General features: G+C 41.8%; 1 protein-coding gene across 1 annotated transcript in view; it reads right to left on the reverse strand.

Moving 5' to 3' along the window:
• NALCN (sodium leak channel, non-selective) overlaps positions 1 to 27,124 on the reverse strand; it is a 307,320-nt gene that overhangs the window by 276,324 nt on the left and 3,872 nt on the right. Inside the window, exons 2-3 of the mRNA XM_086330519.1 lie at positions 9,359 to 9,505; positions 5,090 to 5,272 (exon numbers count right to left, since the gene is read on the reverse strand). Coding sequence (XP_086186645.1) covers positions 5,090 to 5,272; positions 9,359 to 9,466 — 291 coding nt within the window. The 5' untranslated portion in view covers positions 9,467 to 9,505. The remainder of the gene's footprint in view (positions 1 to 5,089; positions 5,273 to 9,358; positions 9,506 to 27,124) is intronic.

Here is a 27,124-nt window from a genome sequence, read left to right on the forward strand (position 1 = left end):
CGCAAAAAGAGAAAGATGTAGTACATTGAAAGGTACTACCTTAAAGTTAAGACTCTTTTCCTGAATAATCATGAAAGATCACAGATGAAATTATGAGATAATTTTTGCGTATTTCTCAGATTAGTGTAGTTTGAATCAGCAAAGCTGACATGCCATGCAAATAAGAATTGGGTCAAAGTTTAATATGGGCTTCCCAGGTGGCACCGTGGTAAAGAATTCGAGTACCAACACAGGAGATGCAAGAGACAGAGATTCAGTCCCTCGATGGAGAAGATCCCCTGGAGGAGGAAATAGCATTGCCTGGAGAATTCCATGGATAGAGGAGCCTGAGGGGCTACAGTCCATGGGGTCACAAACAGCCAGACATGACTAAGCACAGCAGCACAAGGTTTATTTAATTTTTGCATTATAATGAGATTGCAAATATGACTGAATTGAAATTGAAATCATATCAATCATTATCAATACTCACTAAGGCTCCATAAGGACAAAATACCTTTTCATGAACAGAACACAGGCTCTGAAACCTGACACTTTGAAGTATAACTGAAGATAAGTGGGACCCTGCTGTGTCCCCCACATTTTGTTTGTACAAAAGCTCTAGCCTCCTAGGCCTTCCTGGAGTTCTAAAGAGCAAACTCAATCAGGAAAGTGAGAAAATATGGAAACATAGAAAAACAGTTTAATAAGGCCAAATAATAGCTGAACCATAAAACAAAGTCAAGGAGCTGTAATTCCTCTTCCTGGGCTGTAGATAAAATTCTGAGCCATATCCTTGAGTTGTTATGCAGTTACTAAAATCCCACAAGGTGAAAGAAGTTAACGGCATGCTGAAAACCAGCCCCTAGACCCAGACTAGCTGGAACCAGAAGGTAGTTACCACACCACCAGCTCCATGAGCTGGTCATGCACTCCTTGACCTTTTCCTCATCCGGCCTTTAAAATCCCTTCCCTGAATCCCTTCTGGGAGTTTAGGTCCTTTTAGCACTAGCTGCCCATACTCCTTGCTGGGCTCTGAAATAAACACTATAGTTGCCTTGACCACAACCCCGTGTCAGTAGATTGGCTTTACTGGGTGAAGGTGAACAGACCCAATTTTGGTTCAGTAACATAATCTCATGTTGTACTTTGCGTCTGATACGTTTAACTCATTGTCTCTTTTTCAGTTTGTATTTTCAAAGACTCTTCACCATAACTGGTTAAACGGTGCTATGATTCAATGTATCAGTATGTCCAGATCCTTTTAAAATCCTACTGTATTCATGTTCAAGTTATAATACTTGCAAATAATAAATTGTCCCTCCCTCCTGCTTCCAAAACATGGAAACAGAACCTAACACACAGGAAGGCCCATTGGTACTTGAGAAACCGTAATCTCTCCCAATATGAAAGAAAGGTTTTAATTTGCTTGTTGCATCAACAAGAAATGAAGAGGAGAGAGTGCTTGAGTTATGGGCAGAAATCAGCAGGCTGGTGCCTGAGGAGATGAGTTATACAAGAGCTGTCTATCAATCTTTATAAAGGTAAACACTTGGAGGCTGCCAATCAATTATACAGTATAAGAGAGGAACTTAAATTGCCATGCAAGGATTTAACAAGCAGAGAAAACAAACACATTTACCTGAAGACATTCACAGGGATATAGTTTGCAGTCACAAAACAATATGCATGGGTGTAGTTTCATAAGCACATGATTTATTGTTCTGCATTCCCAGGGCCCATCTGTCACTGTGTCTTAGCATTATTATTTATTACTTCAACAATGCTCAGAGGATGCATGCTACTTTTTAGCCAGGTCTGTTGCCAGATGAAAAATAGACAACTGAGAATTGTCTGAAGACTTCACAGTCTGCACTACATGGAATGCTTCACAAAAACACAAACATATATCACCCCGATGCTTTATTTTTGCCCATAGGAATTTGGTTGAGCTACAGTGCTTCTCAGAACAGGAATTCATGGGAGAGGCAATTAGAAACAAATGATCGGGGAGTGAAAATTAATTGGCAGATATAGTCAAGCTTGGGAAATGTTATAAAAGATGTGAAATCCTTCAAGCAGATACATGCCTCTAATGAAACTTTCGAAGGACATTTTTTGCCAGAAGGACTCTGTGCTTCAATTTCTATCTCCTGCAGTGCATGGAGCATATGATCTCCACCGTGAACTTCTCAAACACAAATCAAACTATGTCACTCATATTCCGATCCCCATGCCTCTTAACTGACCACAGAAGGAAGACTGAGCTCCTCACAAGGCTGCAAGATCCTCTGAGATGCAGCTGGTCTCCCTTCCAAGGGTCCTCCCCGGCTGTTCCCTGGGCATACCATCTGCTACTCCTCACTCTGACTACGCAGAGCACCCCAAGGCTCCAGTCTGTTCCAAGGCCGTGTGTCTCAGAGCATTGCTTTCTTCTTTCCATGAAATCCTTTACTTCCCTCCCCATGACCCCCACCATAGCCCACACCTCCTTATCCTTCAAGACAAGACCTCAACATTCTCTTTCTTCAAGACTTTTCTGGGCAGCCCCAAACAGATTTTGTCACTATTTTTTTGGTGCCCCCTTCCCCCTATAACTTTTCCAGACCACTATTACAGCATTTTCCACAAAATACTGATCTCTCACTATCTGAGTTCTCACCATACAAATGTTCACTATGCACATTTGCAAAAATACTTGCCCCAGTCACGGTGTAACTAGAAGAACCACTATTGTGTATCTGCATGTGTGCAATGGAGACACTGCCATTGTCCACAAATCCTGGAAAAGGTTAGGGTGTGCATACGGCTCCACAGCTCTTGGGGGCTAAATCTGGTGCTGGCATTCTTTATCTCCTTAACAACTGGAAAGTGTTAAGTGCATCACTACCTTCTCCTCCCTATTTTCTCCCTGAAGATTAGCCTTTCCAGGGACACAGGATTTGAGTCTATAGACCCAAATAAAGTATATGTGTAAATCATGTTCTATTTTAAGCATCAGGTTACACTTTTCTTGACAAATTTTCACTTTTGAAAAAAGCTGTACAAATATTTTAGTTGGAAATAAGTACATTGTAAACATTCACTATTAATAAGTTAAACTTAATAGTGGACAATTTCTTTAAAAAAATTTATTTCATCAAGTAAAGACCAAGCAAGTCTAAACAAACCAATTTAAAGAAAGGGAGTCCCATGAAAAAAATACTAGGATCAAATGGTTTCACAGGAGATTTCTACCAAAAGTTTCAAGCTAAAACAGTTTCAAGATTACTCAGATTATTTTAGAGCACAGAAGTACATATACACAGCATATATATACACACTGAATAGCTAATATCAAGCCTGATAGAGATTAAACAAAATTTAAATAAGAAAAGTGATAACAAATATAATGAAATAGTACATTAAAACACAACAAAACTGTGTTATGACCCAGCTAGGTGTTTTCTGGGAATGTAAGGATGGTTTGATTACTAGGAAAGCCACACTACTATGAGTCAAGGGGAAAAATAATCATTCAACAAAATGTAAAAGCTGTTCATGATACAATTCTCAAGAGTTGAAATTTATGTTTAATCCCTTAACGTGATAAAATATTCAAACTTCAAACGCAAAAACATACACCTTGTGAAGCTTTTTTGGGTCATGACTCAAAGAAGCTAACTCTAAAAGAAAATACTCGTGACAAGTGGAGCATCATGAATATGGATTGTGTACTGGCCTCCAGTAAGAAATTACTGCTACCTGTGCCCAATACAATATTTAGAAAAAAGATTTTATCAGTTGGCAATGTGTAAGTTGTTTCTAAAATAACCTGATTTCTCAGAGTTGTCTTAAAAAGAAATAGAACTGGACAAGTATTGATAACTACTGATGTTGAGTTATAGGTATTTGTTCCAACTATAATCTCTACTTTCATGTAAATTTAAAAATGTCCTTAATAAAATGTTTTAAAAAGTTAAAAATGAAGAGAGTAATGCATTGATTATGATTCCTCTCTTTTAAAGACAGCATACAATGTATTACATGTAAAAAGAAGCAATGAAGTTGACCCAATAAATACATCTTAAGCATTGGCTCATTAAATTCTCAAAAATGTTATACAAAATAAGGCTCTTCTTCATCACAATTACTTCCCTTGAGATGTTTATACAGCCAGTAAATGAAAAGACTCAAATCCTAATTTGAGTCAAAACTTTCATTTGTCAAACGCTAATACACATTCTGCTGTTTCATTATACCACTGTCTCTCTAAATAGCACAATTTAAAATACTTTTTGGAGGTGGAAACAGCAACACACTCCAGTATTCTTGCCTGGAGAATCCCATGGACAGTCCATGGGATCACAAGAGTCAGACATGACTTAGCAACTAAACCATCAAAATACTTTAGAGACAGGATCATCTATAATACTGAGATGAGATTATTGGGCTGGCCAAAAAGTTCATTTGGGATTTCCATTTAACCTCTATAAAGGTTAGCGTCATAGGAGGAAGAGATACCCCAGGATAGAAATTTCCCTCCTTTTCTCATTGTTTTTTCTTTTCTTTTATCTTTTCTTTTATTTCTTTCTTTATTGTCTCCCAGTGGCACCAATTTCATGCTACACATTCTTGTCTTACAGTTTTGGAATTCCTTTCCATTTAAAGTCTCTCTTTTTACTTCTTTACATTTTTAGTATGCCTCAGGCAAATGAGATCCTCCTGATTATCATTGTCCGGCAAATTTATCACATAACACTTATTCTGCATTCCATAAATCAACAGGTGCCTCCTTGGGTTAGGTGGCATGATCACCCTGTAGGCGGCATGAAAGACCCTCCTCTGGCCTTCAGGAAGCTGGAGGTGGGGCCTCAGATATTCCAAGACTTTATGCCTTACACGATTGACTTCACTTTTATAATACTCTTAAATGTATCATGTTTTCACCAATATCTGGAATTATACCCTCTTAAAAGTACTTCAATATCAGTATTTTATCATATTAATATTTAACATATTAAATACTGATAAAATAAAGAGATGTTTTATTTGACTGAAATTAACATGAAAACATTAAATGAATTCAGTGTGCTTTGGTTTTGAGCTTAAATAACATGGAAACACTCACCTTGACAATCCCCCGGATGTGCATTTTGGCGATCATCTCTGCTGTGTAGAGAAACATCAACAGAGTGTCCAGGGTGAAGGTCACATACTGCAGAGGAGGGTAGTGTTCGAAGGTCATGGGCGTGTTCATACAGACTGAGATGACGCTGATGATGGCACAGATGCGCAGCAGAGAGTGAACCCACTGTGGAGATGGCCCAGAGTTACTATCCGATGCCATAAAACATCTGAAACCTGTGTTATGAACCACACTATTTGGAAAACGTAATACTGAGTTGGAAATATTGGGCTGGCCAAGAAGGAATTCGTCTGGGTTTTCTGTAACATCTTATAGAAAACTCTGAACAAACTTCTTGGCCAACCCAACATTTCACCACTAGGGAGAAAAGGGGGCCTTCTCTGGGGGCTCAGATGGTAAAGAAACGCTTGCAGTGCAGAAGACCTGGGTTCAATCCCTGGGTTGGGAAGATCCCCTAGAGAAGGGAATGGCTACCCACTCCAGTATTCTTGCCTGGAGAATTCCATGGACAGAGGAGCCTGGCAGGCTATCGTCCATGGGGTTGCAAAGAGTTGGACATGACTAAGCAACTAACACTTGGGTTAGGGAGAAAAGGAAGAACAAAACTAACATATTAAATACTGATAATGTGCTAAATATTTTCAATATATTTTACATCATTTAATTCTCAAAGCAGCCTAATTTCCACATGGAAGCACTAAGACTCAGGAAGGTTAAGGAGCTTGTCTGTGGTCCTGCATTAATAAAACCTCACCTCAATGTGAACCAGGTCACACTACCCTAAAGCCCCTGATATTTACTGGGACATAAGGACACAGTAGAGCCTCAATGAAAATATGTAGAAAAGTGATATGCTATTACTTTCATACTTTTTATGTACTGTGAGCACCTAGACTCTGAGGCCATATTTATTCTATCTTCCCTGAAATCTAGCACACGGGCTCATCCCAGCAGACTCCAGATGCTTCTTAAAGTTAACTGATATATAACACTTCCTGTATGTGGGGCTTTCATTCTATTATCTCATGCTAACATGTGTGTATGAAAATATATTTGAAAATCTGCTCTCATCCTATATTTTCAAAAGTTAATAATAAATGAACCTTTTTATTTTTGAGAACATGTTTCATATAAATTTAGCCCAGATATCTCTCCCAAAAATGCCAAAAAACACATTTTTGTGCAATGCTGGCAGTGCACTTGCTGTTTGAGGTCTTTCCTTAATCCTAACATAAAGAAGGAATTAGAAAGTTAAAGATGTTTCTGTGTGTGTATACATGTGTAAAAGCGTAGGACATAAATCATCCATATAATATCTTCTTATGAAAACTAATAGCTAGGATAAAAAATATTAATGCATTTGCATGTTAAACCCACACAATTAATATTACTAACAAATCAGTAGACAATTCCTAAACATAATTTCAATGTGTTATCTGTTGAATAGCCTATATATATATATATATATATATACACACATAATATATGCAGTCATATTAATCCTTTAATATACTCTCTGTGGGGAAAAAAAAGCTGTTACAGTTTCATGGTCGATGGTTTCTGAAGCCATACAAGCGAACAACCACCTGAGATGAAAAACAGAAAAGGCTGTCAGATCTTTGAGGAGACTCAGACACTTGTAGGCTGGTGAGTGGGTTATAATATTAACCTGACAGTTGTAATATTTGCATGAAGACGTAATGCCACTGATTTCCATACCATATAAGTCACTGATGATTAACTTTAAAAGTTGATGTACTTTTCATGCCAATTAAGAAGCACTTCAATAAACACCACGTGTAAATTTAGACCCATCTGGGCCTCCAATACAAAGGATCTAATTACACAGAAGAGCCTCAAAAGATGAGTTCTCCCACAAAACCATCATGAATTTACAGAATGAATTCTCGTTAAGCATTAATCATTCTAGTTAGTCTTCCAAGCCTACATCTATAAATCTACCTTCTTCAGAAGGTCTCAGAAAGCTCTGTACTGGTGGACGCTAAGAAAAAATGACTGCTTTATTTTCTCTTTCGTTCAAAATTCCCTAAACATGAGTGGGAAAGACCTACTATGTGTTGGAAATTACACTGGGCTCTGAAGACACACCAATGGAAACAACACAGTTGCAACTCATCACCAATGAGCGATATTATGCCTATTTCAGTCTAAGATGCATCACATATACATTTATACAGAAATCATTTTTTACTTACATCTACATTGGAGAAGACTCTTGAGAGTCCCTTGGACTGCAAGGAGATCCAACCAGTCCATTCTAAAGGAGATCAGCCCTGGGTATTCTTTGGAAGGAATTATGCTAAAGCTGAAACTCCAGTACTTTGGCCACCTCAGGGGAAGAGTTGACTCATTGGAAAAGCTGGGAGGGATTGGGGGCAGGAGGAAAAGGGGATGACAGAGGATGAGATGGCTGGATGGCATCACCGACTTGATGCACATGAGTTTGAGTGAACTCCAGGAGTTGGTGATGGACAGGGAGGCCTGGCATGCTGCGATTCATGGGGTTGCAAAGAGTTGGACACGACTGAGCGACTGAACTGAACTGAACATATAAAGTAGGATAAGTGGAAAGAGAAGAGGTTCATTTCATCAGTGGTTCGGGAGGGTCAAAGCAGGAGACTTTCAGAGTGAATGGGGGCAGGGGTGACACGGATAAGGAGGACTGGACTCATCTGTGTGTGAGTGCTAAATCGCTTCAGTTGTATCTGACTCTTTGCAACCCTATGGACTCTAGCCCACCAGGCTCCTCTGTCCATGGGATTCTCCAGGCAAGAATACTGGAATGGGTTGCCATGGCCTCCTCCAGGGGAACTTCCCAACCCAGGGATCAAACCTGCATCTCCTGGGACTCTTGCACTGCAGGTGGATTCTTTACCACTGAGCCACCTGGGTAGCCCGTCACTGGGAAAGCATCTCAAGACAATGGAAACAATGCGAACTGGCTGGACACCTCGGAGGAGCAGGAAGCCACCGATTAGTGGACAGTGTATAGATGCAGGAAAGATAGCTGCTGTACAAGTTAGAGCCACAGTATAAAGGGCCTTGCATGTGATACAAACTACTGTTTAAAATTTTCAATGTAGGTAATAGGGATGTTTCAATGATTGTTAAGCAGAGGGCGATGTGAACAGACACAGAAATGTGGAAAAGAAATGTGAGCAGCTGAGAAGTGGTCTGGAGAACAGATAAGAAGGGAGAGGACAGAGGGGACCAAGGCTGATCATCTTTACTACAGTCAAGGTCAAGGGAAAGACAAGCAGCTCAAGAGTGGCAGTTCATTTCCTGATTTCAGCTCCTGCTGTTGAGTTTGATAAGAGAGTGGATCCTGTGCAGGAGATCAAACCAGTCCATCCTAAAGGAAATCAACCCTGAATATTTATTGGAGGGACTGATGCTGAAGCTGAAGCTCCAATGCTTTGGCCACCTGATGTGAAGATCTGACTCAGTGGTAAAGACCCTGATGCTGGAAAGACTGAGGGCAGGAGGACAAGGGGGTGGGTGATAGAGGATGAAATGGTTGGATGGCATCACCAACTCGATGGACATGAGTTTGAGCAAACTCCGGAAGATGGTGAAGGGAAGCCTGGTGTGCTGCAGTCCATGGGGTCGCAAAGAGTCAGACACGACTGAGCGATTGAACAACAGGACGGCTGTTGGAAGCTGAGCTTCCCAGTTCTGCAACAATGCCTTCAGCCCCAGCTCTGGCTGCTAGACTGTCTCCTCATGTACAATGATACTAGGTGTAGCTGGGCTTCGCCTCAAGCTCTTGTCAGCTTAATTAGGCAGAGAAGGTGACAAGTTCTTCACAGACACTACCCTCTATCTCATTAACCTTTACTTGCAACTCAGAAGGAGACCTTTAATTCCCAACATCTGATTGTCTCCTCGGACTCCTGCGTGGTGAGGATAAGTGAAGAGATCCCTCATCACAGTCTCCAGCTTCAGGTCGGCCGGAGAAGTGGCATTAACTCCACATTCTGTGACTCTGAGGAGGAGATGCACAGAGGGCAGGTCGGGGAGCCACCTCTGATGCCTCCTCTGTGAGTAACTCACACGGCATCTCATTGTGTCATTGGAATCGTTTTCATCTCCCAGACTCCAAGACTCACCCACATTCTACTGCCACTCAGACGTTTCACATCACAGGGACAGGAGCTTCTGAATTAAATGAATCAAAGCAGCTTCATATCAGCATGTGCCTCTCTATTCTTCTTTAAAAAAGAAACTTACTGGCTTGTTAATCCAGAGGATGTCTGCGTTGTCCGACAGAGATTCATCGGGACCAAAGTCAGTAACCGGCTGGGCCTCCACCCTGGAGCTCTGCTTCCGTTTGAGCATGCTGAAGTTAGCTCTGGGAAGCAAGTTCAAAACCACAGTCTAAGAGAAGAAAGATAGAGTGAGTTAGTCTCCAAACCATCCTTACCCTGATCACAAAAATGAAGTCCCCATGCAAGCCTGCATATATTCGTGCTGAGTTGTTCAGTCATGTCCAACTCTTTGCAATCCCATGGACTGCAGCCCACCAGGCTTCTCTTTCTATGGGATTCTCCAGGCAAGAATAATGGAGTGGGTTTCCATGCCCCACTCCAAGGGATCTTCCTGACCCAGGGATCAAACCCATGTCTCTTATATCTCCTGCATTGACGAGTGGATTCTTTACACTAGCACTACCTGGCAAGCTTGTTAATTACACTCAAGTTCCATTTACTGTATATAATAAATACATGCAACTAGAAAGGTTAAAGGGGCTTCCCTGGTGGCTCAGCAGGTAAAGAATCTGTCTTCAATGCAGGAGACCTGGGTTTGATCCCTGAGTCAGGAAGATCCACTGAAGGAGGAAATGGCAACCCACTCCAGTATTCTTGCCTGGAAAATTCCATGGACAGAGGAGCCTGGTGGGCTACTTGGGGTCGCAAAGAGTCAGACATGACTGAGCACGCACACACACACACACACACACACGTGGGATCTTAGTCCCCCTGGTTGTGGATCAAACCCACATCTCCTACATTGGAAGACAGAATTTTTACCACTGGACCATCAGGATAAGTCCCACCTCTTGTATTTTTTATGCAAGCATGAGAAAGTCCAGTCTTGAGGCAGCAACCCAGGCCATCCAAGCAAATCTGAGGTTTAAAAGAAGTTCTAAACTATAGAGTCTAAGGTGTTCATAATGGACCAAGTTGGTGCTGAACTACAATTAGGAGAACTTCTAAAGGCAGGTAAGGAAGGGTCAAGGTCCTTCCAGCAGTGCTCACCCATGAGGATGCCTCGTCAGGAGAAACGCAGTAGTTTTATCACCAGGAATATGCACTGGCACACTCTCTGCTCTCCCTGGGGCTGGAGAAAGAATCCTTGCCAAAGAGAGTGAGTGCCACGCAATGCTCGTGGGAACTCGAGAAGAACAAGGCAGTATTTGCAGTATGTGTAAATACGTGCAGTTTTCACTGGGAAAGAGAACACAGAAACTCAGGACCAACTGCCTGGGATCTGATTCCCTGTGTTCAAACATCTACCTCTGTGTCTGTTCCCCTTGATGCACCAAGGTAGGTGCATCTACCTGACCCTCCTATTCCCGGAAGAAATTAAGCTAATTGCCTTTAAGGTGTGGTAGGTGTTTCCAGGCTGCCTTGTCCTGAATATTGGATTTGAATATGGGTTTTACAGGAGGCTGCACTAATTAATTTTATTTTACATAATTGGAGTTAGGGACTCTTGACATCGATATGTAAATATATGCAGAATATTCAAATTATGTGTGTTCTCTGATTTATGGGGTGGGGGGGCATTTGGTGGCCTCAATTTCGGATGCTTCTTGAATGACAGTCTCCTATGAACCAAAAAACTGGATACCGAATCTTAAATCCTTAAAAATAACACAACACAAAGGAGGAAACAAAGAGTGATTTTACAATGTTGTTCCAAGATGATATAAGAAAAAATTTATTGTAATACCTTTCCACCGGACCAGTGGAAGGCCATTTATTTCTCTTCTGATCTGGCCATAGTTGAGGCCTGAAAATTACTTGATGTGTAAATGTGACATCTTCACACGTTAATTCTATGTACCTTGTCTTAGCAATATCCCATCAGGAGCAAAACAGACTTTTGACTAAGGATTTGTTATCGTGGAGAAGGAGACATCCAGAATCTTATTTTTTCAAAAATCTCCATGACAGGAGTATTTGAGCCGCCAAAACAATGCACCATTGATGAACGACGGTAGTTATCAAACCACTTTCACCCTCGCTTTACAAACACAAAAGCGCCACCAAATCAGACACTGCCCAGGAAATCCTAGGGAAGCCACACGTACAGTAAAACGCAACAAATGTGTTTACATCCAGTCGTAATACTTTCCATAGGGTCTACATGGGGGCTCATTGTTAAGATGGCTCATCATGTTGCCCTCACAAACAAAGAATAAAATCACAGTGATCCTTGAGACTGACCAACCTGCCCAAACAAGATTCTGTTTTCTCACTGGCATCTGCCTTCTCAAAGCTATGAGACTCTGTTTTCTCACTGGCATCTGCCTTCTCAAAGCTATGAGACCACCAGATTCTAGACCTTCGGCTATGTGACCACAGGACTCAACTGCAGGCTAAAAATTAACCATCCCTTCAGAGAACTTTTCACTGGCAGGGTATAAGAAAGACCCCGTCAGAAAGGGAAGATGCTGGTTCTCCTTAAGGGCCCGTCACCCTCTCGTTTTCCTCTAATAAATTTCCCTTTTCTTGCCTGATTGCTTAACTTACTCTCTTTGTCTCTGCACTCGCCCTACAATTTTAATCAACAATCATGCAGTGAAAAACTCCCTCAACAACCAGCTCCGGAATCACTGAAATCGTAACTTATTTCTTATAAAATATCATCAAGTAGTAAAATAAGTTCAATTTACAAACACTGCTGTTGTTCAGTCACTCAGTTGTGTCCGACTCTTTGCGACCCAGGGGACTTCAGCATGCCAGGCTTCCCTGTCCTTCCCTGTCTCCTGGATGTCTCAATTTACGAATGTGAAAAATCCAAAATTAAGTTGAGGCAATTCATTGAGGCAATAATTTTCTTTTATATACAGAAATATTGTTGTACACATTCATCCTGTTGAATCAATATAATTGAGGACAGCAGGCCTATTATTCTCCTGATAAAGACCAGCAGGAATATTTAAGTATCCTAGGTACACATTATTTTGATAGGAAATTGCTTCTGTGTATCTTAGCCTTATCACTCTCATGTATCTATAACTCAATGTATTTTTAGTCTCTGTTTACAGAAGTGCCCTTCATAAGGCAGTGCAGGAAGTTTGACAAGCATGATTTCCAGTAGCTTTATCAAAAGCAGTTGGTATTCAAATAGCTCAATAGTGGGTGGAGGCTGCACACCTACAACATGTTCATTGATGAATCTTTTCCTTGGAAACAGCTAGTGGCAACTCAGCGAGAAAAAACACTTTGGTTCATTGCTCTCTTTGAAATGGTTAAAATCCAGTTTTGTATTCTGTGACAGCAACATTTTTACTTCTACTGGCATATACCTTCCTCAGATCATCCTAGCTCTCTCTGGACCAAAATAAAATATATTCTTCTTCTTTTATTATTTTTTTTGGCTGTGAGGTACTTGCAACCCTGTGGGTCACTTCTCCTTGTAACTCCCTTAGGTTTGCATTAGTCTTTTGAATCTTCCAAATTATGGTTTCCAGCATGTCCTTTACCTGCTGTCCATGTGCCTGGCCTCTGTATTTAACCCCTTAAATGAGCATCTGTTCTCACAGTTTCCATCACCATCTGTTGGTGTCCAGCAGCTTCTATTATGAGTTAGGTACCTATGTGGCTTCTCCCTCAACTGTAGCCATGCCAACACCATCATCACTTGAAAACCAACAGGACAGGGGTTACTGGTCAGACATCCTTCTGCTTCACTTCTTCTTCCCTGTTCCCAGATCCTATTGCCCTGAAATCAACCCTGAATACACACTGGAAGGACTGATGCTGAAGCTGAAGCTCCAATACTTTGGCTGCCTGATGCAAAGAAGTGACTCATTGGAAAAGACCCTGATGCTGGGAAAGACTGAAGGCGGGAGAAGAAGGAGACGGCAGAGGATGAAATGGTTGGATGGCATCACAGACTCAATGGACATGAATCTGAGCAGCCTCTGGGAGACAGAGAAGGACAGGCCTGGTGTGCTGCAGTTCATGGGGTCGCAAAGAGTTGGACATGACTGAGCAACTGAACCATAACAACCCTGCCCTGAACGTTTCTGGTCCCTGCAGGCAGGCCGCACACGTGCACAGACTGTCATGCCACAGATTCTCACTGGTGACTTCTTTCCTCCTTCCTCACTCCACTTATGTCCAAGGTCCCTTTCCCCTGATCCGTGTTACTAGAGCCCCTTCCAGGCCATGGGGCCTCAGGTTTCTGGATGGCCATAAATATCACCCTTTTTTCTCTCCAGGCCATGTCACACAGATTGCAAGATCTTAGTTCCCCAACCAGGGATTAAATCCAGGCCCTCAGCAATAAAGCACAGAGTCTTAAACCACTGGGCCACCAGGGAATTCCTGACATCACCCTTTCTAATATGGCCTGTCTCTTTTTTATTTTTATTTTTTTAATATTTATTTGACTGCACCAAGTCTTAGTTGAGGCACACAGGCTCTTGTAGCTATGGCATATGAACTTTTAGTTTTAACATGTGGGCTCTAGTTCCCTGACCAGGGATCAAACCCAGGTCCCTGTACTTTGGGAGCACAGAGTCTTAGCAATGGACCACCAGGGAAGTCCCTGTTTTGTCTTTTATCAGAATCACTGAGATGGTCTCTGCTGTAAATCCAGACAACCTCTGCTCATCCTCTAGCTTCCCACTCATTCATTCATACAGAAAATGCTAGGAATCCACCAGGGCACCAGGCACCATGACACGGGCTGGGTATAGAGCAAGGGAACCAGAGCTCATTTAACCTCATGTTTCAAGGACACTGAGACCCGGGGATTTCCGCTTGTGCTTCTTTCACTCTCATATCCACACGCTCCACTTGAGTTGGCCAAACATCTGATGACCCGCCATCCTCCAACCGTTCTCAACTGCTTCAGCACCTTTTCACAGCTGTGTCCTCTGTTGTCTGTGGCCAATTCCCCATCAGTGATTCCGATTTCCTAACTTAACTCACAAAGGGTTTCTGTCTCTACACATGACTTGTCTGTTACAACGAGAAGATGTGATGTTTGGGAATAAAAGTGCAGAAGAGAGAAGCACACCACCCCAGCAGACGTACCGCATCTCTTTCATTCTAAAAAGCCCCCAAAGAAGACAGCAGTCACTGACCTATCTCTGGTCATCCGGCGTCATTACAACTGGTGACACAGCAAAATCAACAACTCGTCTTCTGGTTATTTGTGTGCTCAATCTCTGGGGCCTTTATGAGTTCAAGTGGATTCATTTAGCTACAGTCCTGTTCATGATAAGTTCAAAGTTCAGTTGTCAGTCATGTCCGACTCTTTGCGACCCCATAAATCACAGCACACCAGGCCTCCCTGTCCATCACCAACTCACAGAGTTCACTCAAACTCAGGTCTATCGAGTCCGTGATGCCATCCAGCCACCTCATCCTTTGTCTTCCCCTTCTCCTCCTGCCCCCAATCCCGCCCAGCATCAGAGTCTTTTCCAATGAGTCAACTCTTCGCATGAGGTGGCCAAAGTATTGGAGTTTCAGCTTTAGCATCAGTCCTTCCAAAGAACACCTAGGACTGATCTCTTTAGGATGGACTGGTTGGATCTCCTTGCAGTCCAAGGGAGTCTCAAGAGTCTTCTCCAACAACACAGTTCAAAAGCATCAATTCTTTGGTGCTCAGCTTTCTTAACAGTCCAACTCTCACATCCATACATGACCACTGGAAAAACCATAGCCTTGACTAGACGGACTTTGTTGGCAAAGTAATATCTCTGCTTTTAAATATGCTGTCTAGGTTGGTCATAACTTTCCTTGCAAGGAGTAGTTCAGTTCAGTGGCTCAGTCTGTTCATGATACACACACATTTAACAGTAGACTTTAATCTCATTGGGCTCCCCAGACGGCACAGTGGTAAAGAATTGCCTGCCAATGCAGGAGACACAAGAGATGGGGTTCAATCCCTGGGTCAGGAAGATCCCCTAGAGGAGGAAATGGCCACCCACTCCAGTGTTCTTGTCTAGAGAATCCCATGAACAGAGGAGCCTGGCGGGCTACAGTCCATGGGATTGCAAAGAGTCGGACACGACTGAGCACACACTCTGTCTTTGTGTTGTTTAATCTCATTGCCGTCACAGTTTGAGAGGGAAATTCAGAAAACAAAATTTCAGTAGTATCCCTCTGACTTCTCTCCCCAAGCTCATTTCTTTGCCATCAGAAAAGCAACCTTCATTGCCACGAGAGGTTTTTTCATTCATTCATTCTTGCATAAATGCATTCATTTGATCAAAAAGAATCAATCATCCAAACCATTGTGTTGGGTGAGGTGAATTTAGCTCTCACAAAACATGCCTGGTTTCTTTTCTCCTGGAATTCCCAAATGCCCCATGATCCTGACATAGCAGACATGTTTCATGGAAAAGTAGGGACCTGATTAATTTAAGGGGCACCTCAGACCACTACACACTCATTCTACAGCCTCCACCAGCGAGTTTTCTTACTTTTATCAGGCGAGAGTAATCTCCTCAGTTCTGTCTCATCTCAACAAAAATTTGAAGCGACAGACACTAAAGCCCTTGGCGCGTCACAGCTCTTGGACAGACCGTGTTATAGCTCTTAGACAGATCAGCGTTACAGCTCCGTGGTACAGCTCAGTTTTATTTAGAAAATAGCAGGAAAATACATCCTCGAGGTGTGAGGGCATGCCGACCCAACGAGGAGAAGAGCGACCCCTGGCCCTCTGGCTCTTCTTTTCACATGTTTTTTCCTCCCCCTGGGCCTGCCGTATGTAAACTGGGCTAGCCAGGAGTGCTGTTTATTCTGCCCGAGGTCCTCCATCCAGTCCCCGGACCTTCCTTTGACCTTCCTTTGTTCTATTTTCGCGGGCTTTTCCCTTCCTTGTCTTTTTGCCACCACCATTTTGGACTCCTGTTTCCTATTCTAACTACCTAACACTCCTTTACTGGCTCCTTGTTAGCTCTACACCACCTCCTACTGAGCACTTGATCCCCAATGTGCGCCTCTGTTATCTGTGCTACCAGACCTAACTAGGTTCACACTCCTCCTGAAACTTCCTTTAGCTGGAGTGCTTACTCTCCAATGGGATACAGAGTGTGTTTCCTTCAGTATTTTCTTTTCCTTATGGTTTCCCTGCATATTTTATTTTTAAAGATTTGTGTTTAAACACTGTTTTGTAACCAGCTTTTTTTTTTTTTTGTATCTAGCAGTATCCTATGAAATCTTTCTCTGTCCATAAATTTGTAGGCACAGAAAACATTAACTGTCAATAAATACCATTTTCAAACATCCGCCCTTCCTTGTTTTTGTCTCCTAAGCTCATTTACAACTTTATATGAATGAGGCCTTGCCAGGTAAACAGATATAAATATATCATCTAGACCAGGCAGCATTGTTGAATTTGTTAAGAAAGATATCAATGTGTACTTTGGGAAACAACTGAATTTGATGTCACTGATTTATTTATTTTTTTTGATTTGGGCCTTACAAACAATTCTTATTTCAATATTTCTATTTCTCCCACTTAAAAAAAAAAATGGCCGCAATTTGACTGCAGAATCCAAAACAACAAACCACTCTATGTATCTATATTGGAACAAGAGTTTCCTGCCTTTCCCCATATGCCTATTTTGTGCATACTGAAATCTTCCAGGGTACTTCAGCTCATCAGAATAACAATGGGAAGAGCAATGGGGATGCTTATTCCTGAAGCTGGAGCTGCCAATGTCATGGTTTCTTAAAGTTAGACTGTTCCTCTGGCCTAATCTTCTCCCAGGCAGAAAGAAAGAAAGAAAGAAAGTGAAGTCGTTCAGTCATGTCTGAATCTTGGTGACCCCATGGACTGTAGCCTGCCAGTCTCCTCCATCCGTGAGATTTTCCAGGCCAGAATACTGGAGTGGGTTGCCATTCCCTCCTCCAGGGGATCGTCCCAACCCAGGGTTCGAACCCGGGTCTCCTGCACTGCAGTCAGACTCTTCACCGTCTGCGCCACCAGGGAAGCCCCTTCCAGGCAGAGGACATGTCCATTCAGAACAAATGAATACATAGTCATACATTTCATGCCATGGTTTTAAATCAAGGGGAAAGCCCTACTATTTCTGTCCTGTTCTCCATCACCCCAAATCCTTCTCTCCTGCCTCACACTTTCCTAGGACCAACTGACCCTTCCTGGAGCCTTGGGCGAGCGCACCTCTCTCTGCTCAGCTGAGTGTCCTGTTACTCCATCTCCAAGGGCTGAAATTCCTCACCTCGTTCCTCAAGCCTAGATCATCTTGATGCTCAGCTCTGGGCACCAGTAATGGGTGTCCTGTGCTTTCTGGATACCCTGCACCCTCCTCTTACAGCCTTGACAGCCCAGCACGTGGCACTTCCCCTGGCTGAATGCCGGCAGCCCCGGGATTTCCTGTTCAGTGACGCTCTGCCTCTCAATCTTAACAACCAACAGCACTTATGGGAAAGTGTTAAAGATAGAATCAGCTGTAAAGCTGAATAGATACTTCCTAGCCTAAATGCTTTGAAGAAAATAAGAGTCCTCAAACACACACACACACACAGAAACCTGCTGAAAAACCCATGAAAAGATGATGAAATGCTTTGAAAGTATAATAAAGTACTGAGCACATCAGTTGATTTCTTCCCCAGTTATGCTGACCACAATGTAGAAACACACACCCTTCAACAAAGCTGTTTTCTGAGGGCTTTGATTACTGTGTGTCAGGCCTGGTTCTAAGCACGTCACATATAACATTCAGTTCTTACGAGAACCATTTCACAGATCAAGGAACTTAGGGACAGAGCTGCGCCAAGATATAAACCAAGACAAGGTGACTTACAGAACTATTAAAAATTAAGTACTTTATAAAATAGGTAAGAAAAAGAAAACTACCTTTCAATATGTTCTAATCACATGGCCTGATTATTTCTAAACCCTCTTGGTATTGAGTATTGTTTGTGAAAATACTACAGACATTTTCATTTCTTAAAATTGAATCCATTGGTATTATATGGTTCATGTTATAGTTATTCCAGCCACACATTTATAAAAATATATCAATTTTTTTCCAGCAAGAAATCATCAGATGCCTCATCAAATTCATCTAAATGTCACTTTTAGGTTTCTGAAGTCATTATTCATTTATCCAGCCTTTTTCCTTGAAGATGAATCCTAGAAATAGTATATTATGATTTTATTACCTTTTCTATAAATTGTGAAAAAAAATTGAGAAAAAAAAAAAGCATCTACTAACTCCTACCTGATAATCTTACATCATGCAGTAAAGAGACAGCTGTCTTCACTTCCTAAAAATGACAGATTTCTTCATTTCCTAGAGTTAGTTCCAGTCTCATAAATTCTCAACAGAATGTGCTGAGAATGTGAAGACTAGAAAATAGATCCGACTTATGATATATAGATAAAAGAGTGTATGTCTTTCAGCAGAGACTGTCTTACAGCAGAAAGGAGAGATTTAGTGAGAGAAATTCTTCTGTTATCCAAAAATCCAAAACTCAAAGTACCATCAAGGATGTAATTCCATTCTGCAATGTTCTTTGTCTGTCCAGTAAGGAAACTCCAGACTAAACAAGCTACCAGAGCTAGCAAGTGGTGTTCTTTATTCAATAACCATAGAAAACTGTTTAATCTAAAAGTTTCCAATACTAATGTGTTGGACCATCCCAATAATGGGAGATTTCTTCTTTCTGGATATTTTCAGGGACAATGACTACACACATATCATAGATTTTGTAGAAAAGAATTCTGCTCTGTCTGGAACTTTGCAACAGACTACATTCCAAGAGGCTTCCAATGATAAAATTAGCACATTCTTGAAGTTGTTCATAAGTTTATGCATTTCATCAACTCTTAGGGTAGGAAGGTGGTCTATAAACTACTGTACATAATTTTAGCAGAGAATCAAGCTTAAGTTTTACCCATTCTTTTTTTTTTTAACTTGAAAAATGAGAGCAAACATTTATTGAAAGCTGGCTCTGTGCCAGGCACTATTCCAAGCTCATGATACCTCTGCAAAGTAGTTTTTAGTATTATCCCCACTATACAGATTAAAAGTCTTGCCCAGACCTACATGAACTGGAAGCAAGTCTAGAACCCAGGGACTCTGTTTTGTTGGGAGAGCAGAGGTAGGGGCAGAGAATCTGACTTACTTTTTAACTTCAAAGAACTTTTGTACAATTCGAAGGTTTTGCAACCATGATGAATTTCATCACTTCATGGCAACTAGATGGGGAAACAGTGGAGACAGTGGCTGACTTTGTTTTTCTGGGCTCCAAAATCACTGCAGATGGTGATTGCAGCCATGAAATTAAAAGATGCTTATTCTTTGGAAGGAAAGTTATGACCAACATAGATAGCATATTCATAAAGCAGAGACATTACTTTGCCAACAAAGGTCCATCTAGTCAAGGCTATGGTTTTTCCTGTGGTCATGTATGGATGTGAGAGTTGGACTATAAAGAAAGCAGAGCACCAAAGAATTGATGCTTTTGAACTGTGGTGTTGGAGAAGACTCTTGACAGTCCCTTGGACTGCAAGGAGATCCAACCAGTCCATCCTAAAGGAGATCAGTCCTGGGTGTTCACTGGAAGGACTGATGCTAAAGCTGAAACTCCAGTACTTTGGCCACCTGATGTGAAGAGCTGATTCATTGGAAAAGACCCTGATACTGGGAAAGATTGAGGGCAGGAGGAGAAGGGGACGACAGAGGATGAGATGGTTGGATGGCATCACCGACTCAATGGACATGGGTTTGGGTGGACTCCAGGAGTTGGTAATGGACAGGGAGATGTGGCATGCTGCAGTTCATGGGGTTGCAAAGAGTCGGACATGACTGAACGACTGAACTGAACTGAATTTCATCATAATTTAAGACAAGTCAAATATGAAAACCATCAGTTTTTAAACATAAACAAATGACACTTGAAATTTGCTGAGGATTCATTATGTGTGAAGATAAGAGCTTGGAGTGGATTATATCATCGAATGCTCCCCACATCCCAGTGAAGCAGCTGTCTTTGTTATTCCCATTTTACAGATGACCCTGAGCTTTAGAGAAGGTAAGTGTCTTACCCAAGGTCACTTTCTGACCTTTATCCCCATAACATTCAGCTGTGCATGCCTTTCAGCCTGACCTTTCGAGGGCTTTGTGAATAGAATCTTCTCATTGTTCAATGATGGGGAGTCTCCAAGTTCTAGCCTCTCCCAAATCTGGGGAATGAAACCAAATTAGATAGAGCAAGGCAGTATCTCACTTCCCTGGTGGCTCAGATAGTATAGAATCCACCTGCAAATGTAGAAGACACAGGTTCAATCCCCGGGTTGGGAAGATGCCCTGGAGAAGGAAATGGCAACCCACTCCAGTATTCTTGCTTAGAGAAATCCCACGGACAGAGGAGCCTGGCGGGCTACAGTCTCTGGGCTCCCAAAAGAGCTGGACACGACTGAGAGACTAAACAACAAAGGCAGATGCAACGCCTGGAGCAAGCGTCTCCTGTTCCCTGAGCATCCTTCACTTTTGAAAGTTACCTGGCCCAATGCAATGCATCTTTTCTTCTAATGGGTTCCTAGTGGTTGGAGGAAAGACGGGCAGCTGCCTGAGTCCTAGGTCTGCCTTCGCAACAAGCAAAGCTCTGCACCTGAGCAGGCAAACTAAGACAGCGCTAAAATTTGGCCCCAGATCACAGCAGCAACCCCTGTTTCTGTACTCTCTGCCTCCTTCTGTCCAAATGCACTTCTCATTTCGGTGCTTATTCATCAACGCCTTGGCCTGACTACATTGGGATCCAGCCCTGCAAACATAGTTACACATATGGTCTGGTCTCAGCAGGACTACAAGGGCCACCCAAGATGGGTCACCGAACAGCAGAAGCCAAACCTTTCAAAGGGCATCTCCAACTGCAGGCTCTTCGTCTCTTGCTTCCTTTTGTCAACACACTGATGGAAAACAGAAAACAGATCCCCACCTTTTATATTGAGTCTACTTCCTAAATCCCAAAGAAAAGCAGCATTTTTTTTTTTTTCTGGTTCTTTCTACAAATACTTCAAAACAGTGTCATGACTTCCTCAAGGATTCTGGGCTGTTTCATTTTGAATTGTGAAAACTGAATTTTCTTTGACCTTTAAAAATCACTGGATTTGGTAAAGGAATTCAGGATAGAGTATGAGGACCCAAAACTCTTTAATACTGCACTCCGCATGCCAAACTACAACAGCCCAGTAGTAGGAGAGGGTCTCCGTTGTATCTGTGTCGCCTGAGTCACTGTATTTATTACAAATTGGGGCAATTAGCTCACGCATGTAGGCTGAACAGCCTCTTTCCCACTTCTCTGCTCAGGAAATTCAGTCAATCCTTTTAACAAGCCCCAGCCTTTCACTCCACATTTAGAAAGGATAGGCATTTTAAATTTTGTGATTTGTTTTGGGCACAAGGCAGGTGTAAGAAATTTTTAAGAAAAGAATATCAGAACTAAAAATCACCACGGGCTTATGATAAGAATTTTTAAGAAAGGTCCAGTTTCCTCCAAGTCATGGCAGAGTTTTTAAGGATTTTCATCATCCAACAGGGGCTTCCCAGGTGTGGCAGTGGGTAAAGGATCCTCCTACCAAAGCAGGAGATTCAGGTTCGATCCCTGGGTCAGGAAGATCCCCTAGAGGAGGAAATGGCAACCCACTCCAGTATTCTTGCCTGGAAAATTCCATGGAGATAGGAGCCTAGTGGACTGCAGCCCATGGGGTCGCAAAGAGCTGGACAGGACTGAGCACTCACACATCATCCAACAGTTGAGGACAGGCATTTCATTCTAAGAAACCACCACCGCTGCTGCTGCTGCTAAGTCGCTTCAGTCGTGTCTGACTCTGTGCAACCCCATAGACGGCAGCCCACCAGGCTCCCCCATCCCTGGGATTCTCCAGGCAAGAACACTGGAGTGGGTTGCCATTTCCTTCTCCAATGCATGAAAGTGAAAAGTGAAAGTGAAGTTGCTCAGTCATCTCTGACCCTCAGTGACCCCATGGATTGCAGCCTACCAGGCTCTCCGTCCATGGGATTTTCTGGGCAAGAGCACTGGAGTGGGTTGTCATTGCCTTCTCCGAAGAAACCGCTACTATCATTTAAATATTACGAAAGATGAGAAAAGGAGATCATCTCTCTTTTTTTGTGGCTGCTTAATCTTGCAATGAACCTGCAAAGCTTGATCAAAGAAGATGGATGGTGAAAACAGTGGTTTTCAAAACTTTTCCATAAATAATATGGAAAGTCAAAAGAAGCTTTCTATTTATTTGTGTAAGTGCAGTTGTTCCATTTTGTGATATGAATCTCCAAAATCTGGACAAAGAAGGTGAATGTTTTAAAACAGTAGTTTCCAAAGATCGTTAACATTCATCATTCAGGGAGGTTTGTAAACATTCTCAACCATCCTTCACCTCAGACGTACAAAATCAGAACCCTGTGAGCCACGTATGCAAAGTGCTTTAAAAAAAAAACATTCCCCAGGTGATTCTTAACACACTCTCCCAGCACTGATCCCAGGAGTGATGGATGGAATCATCGGTCTAGATGCTCAGAGGAGCGTTCAGGTGACGACAGTCAAGACTTTATTTGGGGGAAAAATCAGAGAGACTGGTATAAACGAGAAAGGCAAAATAGAAATCTGAAGCAAAGAATCTGATTTATAACCGAATGTATATATGCTTGGTGCTCAGTCACTCAGTCGTGGCAGACCCTTTGTGACCCCATGGACTGTAGCCCACCAGGCTCTTATGTCCATGGGATTTTTCAGGCAAGAATACAGGAGTGGGTTGCCTTTTCCTACTCCGGGGGATCTTCCCAAACCAGGGATTGAACCCAGGTCTCCTGAGCCTCCTGCACTGTCAGGTAGATTCTTTACCACTGAGCCACCTTGGAAATCCAAATGTGTATATATATATACATCAATAGTATATTCTAAGTTTTCCTCAGAGAATTTCAGAATTATCTCAAAAATATTTGATGTATTTAAACATATTTGATATACAAGGATACATTTTTGCCTGATGAGAAGATAACTAAAAATTTGATTTTCCTTGATTTTTGTACTATAATTTTCTCGTTGAGAATATACTCTGAAATGGCTATTCATTTCATGAAAGGAACAAAGCAAAAATAATTTGTCTAGTTTAACTAGCTAGCTTTTAATATCACTTTCAATATTATCTAATGAAAAGTAGAAAATTATTTTTAGGTTCCTCAGAGTTTAAAATTTCTTTTCTCCTGAAAGTACTGACATACCGAATTAAGAGAAAAGGAAAGAATAATTCAACAAGCTCTAGTTCTGAAAATTTAAATGCCTTATTTGCAATATTTATCTTAATCTCTGTGCTTCAGCTCCTGGGAGGAAAAGTTAAGAAAGTTTTCATACTTGAATTGTATACATATATTTTTTACCCCAGGCAAATCTTATGATACATACTTAACTGTATTTTAAGCCATCACTGTCTTGGATCTCCTCTGATACAAATTTGTATCTTGTCTGACACAGGCCTCCATAATTTGTACTTTCCAGAAATAATAGGCAATTAAAAAAAAATCCTTCCTCTACTTCAAAAGTGATACATGAAGCTGTATCACCTATGAATTTCATAACAATAAAGAACAGACATAGAAACAGTGAAGCAAAAGATTTAACCTATAGATACTGCGTTAGTAACTGAAAGATAAAGAAGAAACTAGTTGTTTTACCGAGGCAGTACAAATAGTGGCAAAACACTGACAATCACCCAAGCTTGAGGTCCTGGCTTTCTTCCTCACCCATCCCTCCTTTTCATTCTGTCGCTTCCGCCACCAAGACCTGCTGGCATTTGTTCTATTGATAAACCACCATCCTCCTCTGCATTTCTGTTCCTACAGTCCCATGTCAGTTACCCATCCATAGAATTTCATGTCCTCTTTCTCCAACACCTTTCTTCACAGGCCCCCATTCTCACCCTTCTCGTTCTTGACCTCATTTTTAGTTCTTGGCACACTGATACCTCCTACAGATAGCTATATACATTCAGTTCAGTTCAGTCGCTCAGTCATGTCCGACTCTTTGCAACCCCATGAATTGCAGCATGCTAGGCCTCCCTGTCCATCACCAACTCCTGGAGTTCACTCAAACTCACGTCCATCGAGTTGGTGATGCCATCCAGCCATCTCATCCACTGTCGTCCCCTTCTCCTCCTGCCCCCAATCCCTCCCAGCATCAGAGTCTTTTCCAATGAGTCAACTCTTCACATGAGGTGGCCAAAGTACTGGAGTTTCAGCTTTAGCATCATTCCTTCCAAAGAACACCCAGGACTGATTTCTTTTAGGACGGACTGGTTGGGTCACCTTGTAGTCCAAGGGACTCTCAAGAGTCTTCTCCAACACCACAGTTCAAAAGCATCAATTCTTCGGCCCTCAGCTATATACATTAGTAGGACTTAAAGACTGGACTACTGGGTTTTATTTTATTTTTTTTCTATCAGATCCAGAATTTTTCTATTTTATCACGAATTCATTCATGTTTTTAAACATCATCCTCTTTCTTCTCCTTTCCAGTCTGTTTCATTGTTTTCTTTATTTCCTAAGCTGAAATGCTGCTTCCTTATCCCATTGTAGGTCACAGATGCCTTTGAGGAAATACATCATCTAAGGACCATGTTGCCTCCAAAACTAAAACACACAAGAATACGCTTGACTATCCAGAGTATAATGCTATAATAATCAGTATATGTATATAGAAAACTTGTAAGTATAACTTTATTAAAGTTATTAAAGTTTATGAAGTGTTAGTGCTCAGTCGTGTATGATTCTTTGTGACCCCATGGGCTGTAGCCCATCAGGCTCCTCTGTCCATGGGCATTCTCCTGGGAGGAATACTGGAGTGGGTTGCTACTCCCTTCTTTAAGGGATCTTCCCGACCCAGGGATAGAACCTGGGTCTTCTGCATTACAGGCAGATTCTTTACCATCTGAGCCACTAAGGAAGCTCTCATTAAAAATAGTAACCAATACAATACTGTAAAGTAATTAGCCTCCAATTAAATAAATTTAAAAAATAAAATAAAAATATAGTAACTTTTATTATTTTAAGGTCCTTTCCCCCCCTCATTTAATTATCTTTTTAAACTATTGTTCTGCTTTTATATACTTAACCTCACTGGGATTTTTGTTTTTGTTTCTGGGTTTGTTTGTTTGTTTGGTAGCACATGCCTAATATGTATTTCTTCATCTCTTTTATATTTCATTTTGAGCCATACCAGTGTCTTAAGAGAATCATAGTCTGCTTTTTTTCAGAATTAATGCATTTTCAGTATATTATTTAACAGCTGCTTTACTTTTGCAAAGGTTCAAGAATGAAGTCAATCTTAATTTCCCTTTGTGAATACTTTCTTTAAAAAACTTCATCAAAATACTGAGGGGATAGTTTTCTTTTTCTTATTTTTCAAACTCAAAGCATTCAGCAGGCTAGATCTAGATGCTGGTGGTGGTTTAGTGGCTAAGTCGTGTCCCACTCTTTGCGACCCCATGGACTGTAGCCCGCCAGGCTCCTCTGTCCATGGGATTTACCAGGCAAGAATACTGGAGTGGGTTCCCATTCTCTTCTCCAGGGGATCTTCCCAACCCAGGGATTGAACCTGGGTCTCCTGCATTGCAGGTGTATTCTTTACCAAATGAGCCACCAGGGAAGCCCAGATCTAAATGCTGGCTATCTTTAATATTTCTGGTCCAGAAATCTTCATCTACATGTTTGTTTTTCCCTCTAAAAGAAAATAATTACTATATTTCACTTAGAATTAGGGCTGTGTTCCATGTGCTCTGATCTCCTGGAAGGAAGAGTGCTGATGTGTGTGTTGGTGCTGGCTGTCTTCCACACAACATCCCTAACCCAGACAAAGTCTTCTTTTCATCTCCTTCCTTTGCATAATTGGAGACAAGTCACACTCTTGATCCCTGCATAAATGACTCCCTTGGCAGCAGCATTCTGAATTTTCATACTCTTAATGCTCCTGGAACCCCTTCCAAAGAACCCTCAGTCCTGCCCCACCCTCTGGGGGTCTGTCCCTGTCCACCAAGCACATTCTGTTTGGCGTGTCTGCCCTGGCCCTGGGGTCTTGTGAAGACATTGCTTCAGAAGTCAGGTAATTCCGTCTCACCAACAGAATGCTCTAACTTGAGCCTTCACCTCTCTTATCAAGGGCTTCAGCAGCAGCTCTGTTCCTCATTTTTTGTATAAATCTCTGAGAAAGAGAGTTGTAGTCTGAACCTTAGTTTCGCCCATCAGTCACAAAGTGTCTGCCTGCAATGAGGGAGACCCGGGTTTGATCCCAGGGTTGGGAAGATCCCCTGGAGAAGGAAATGGGAACCCACTCCAGTACTCTTGCCTGGAAAATTCCATGGACTGAGGAGCCTGGTGGGCTACAGTCCATGGAGTTGCAAAGAGTCGGACACGACTGAGTGAATTCACTTTTCACTTTCACATGGGCCCAGTCCCATCCATACAGAATCTACAAGATATGCCTTAGCGTCAACAGCCAATGAAGAAATGGTCTCTCCATACCTGTAGGGTGCACGTTTCTCACTATAACAAATTTCTTTGGTCATTTATCTGAACTCTGAGTAGGAAGGCAAAGAACAGAATGAGATACCTGAGCTCAAAAATCATTTTTTCCTAAAAGACTTTGCATTTAGTTACTCTTTTTATTCAGCATACACCTTTTATAGCATTCCTATTCTTATTTTACTCTGTGAGGTGTATTTTATCAGCTGGATTTCAGCTGAATTTGTTAAAGGTTAAGTCTT

This window comes from Bos grunniens, chromosome 12 (assembly GCF_055505025.1).
Source record: "Bos grunniens cultivar Pamir isolate PY7600 chromosome 12, Bosgru_T2T1.0, whole genome shotgun sequence".
NCBI classification, from domain to species: Eukaryota; Metazoa; Chordata; class Mammalia; order Artiodactyla; family Bovidae; genus Bos; species Bos grunniens.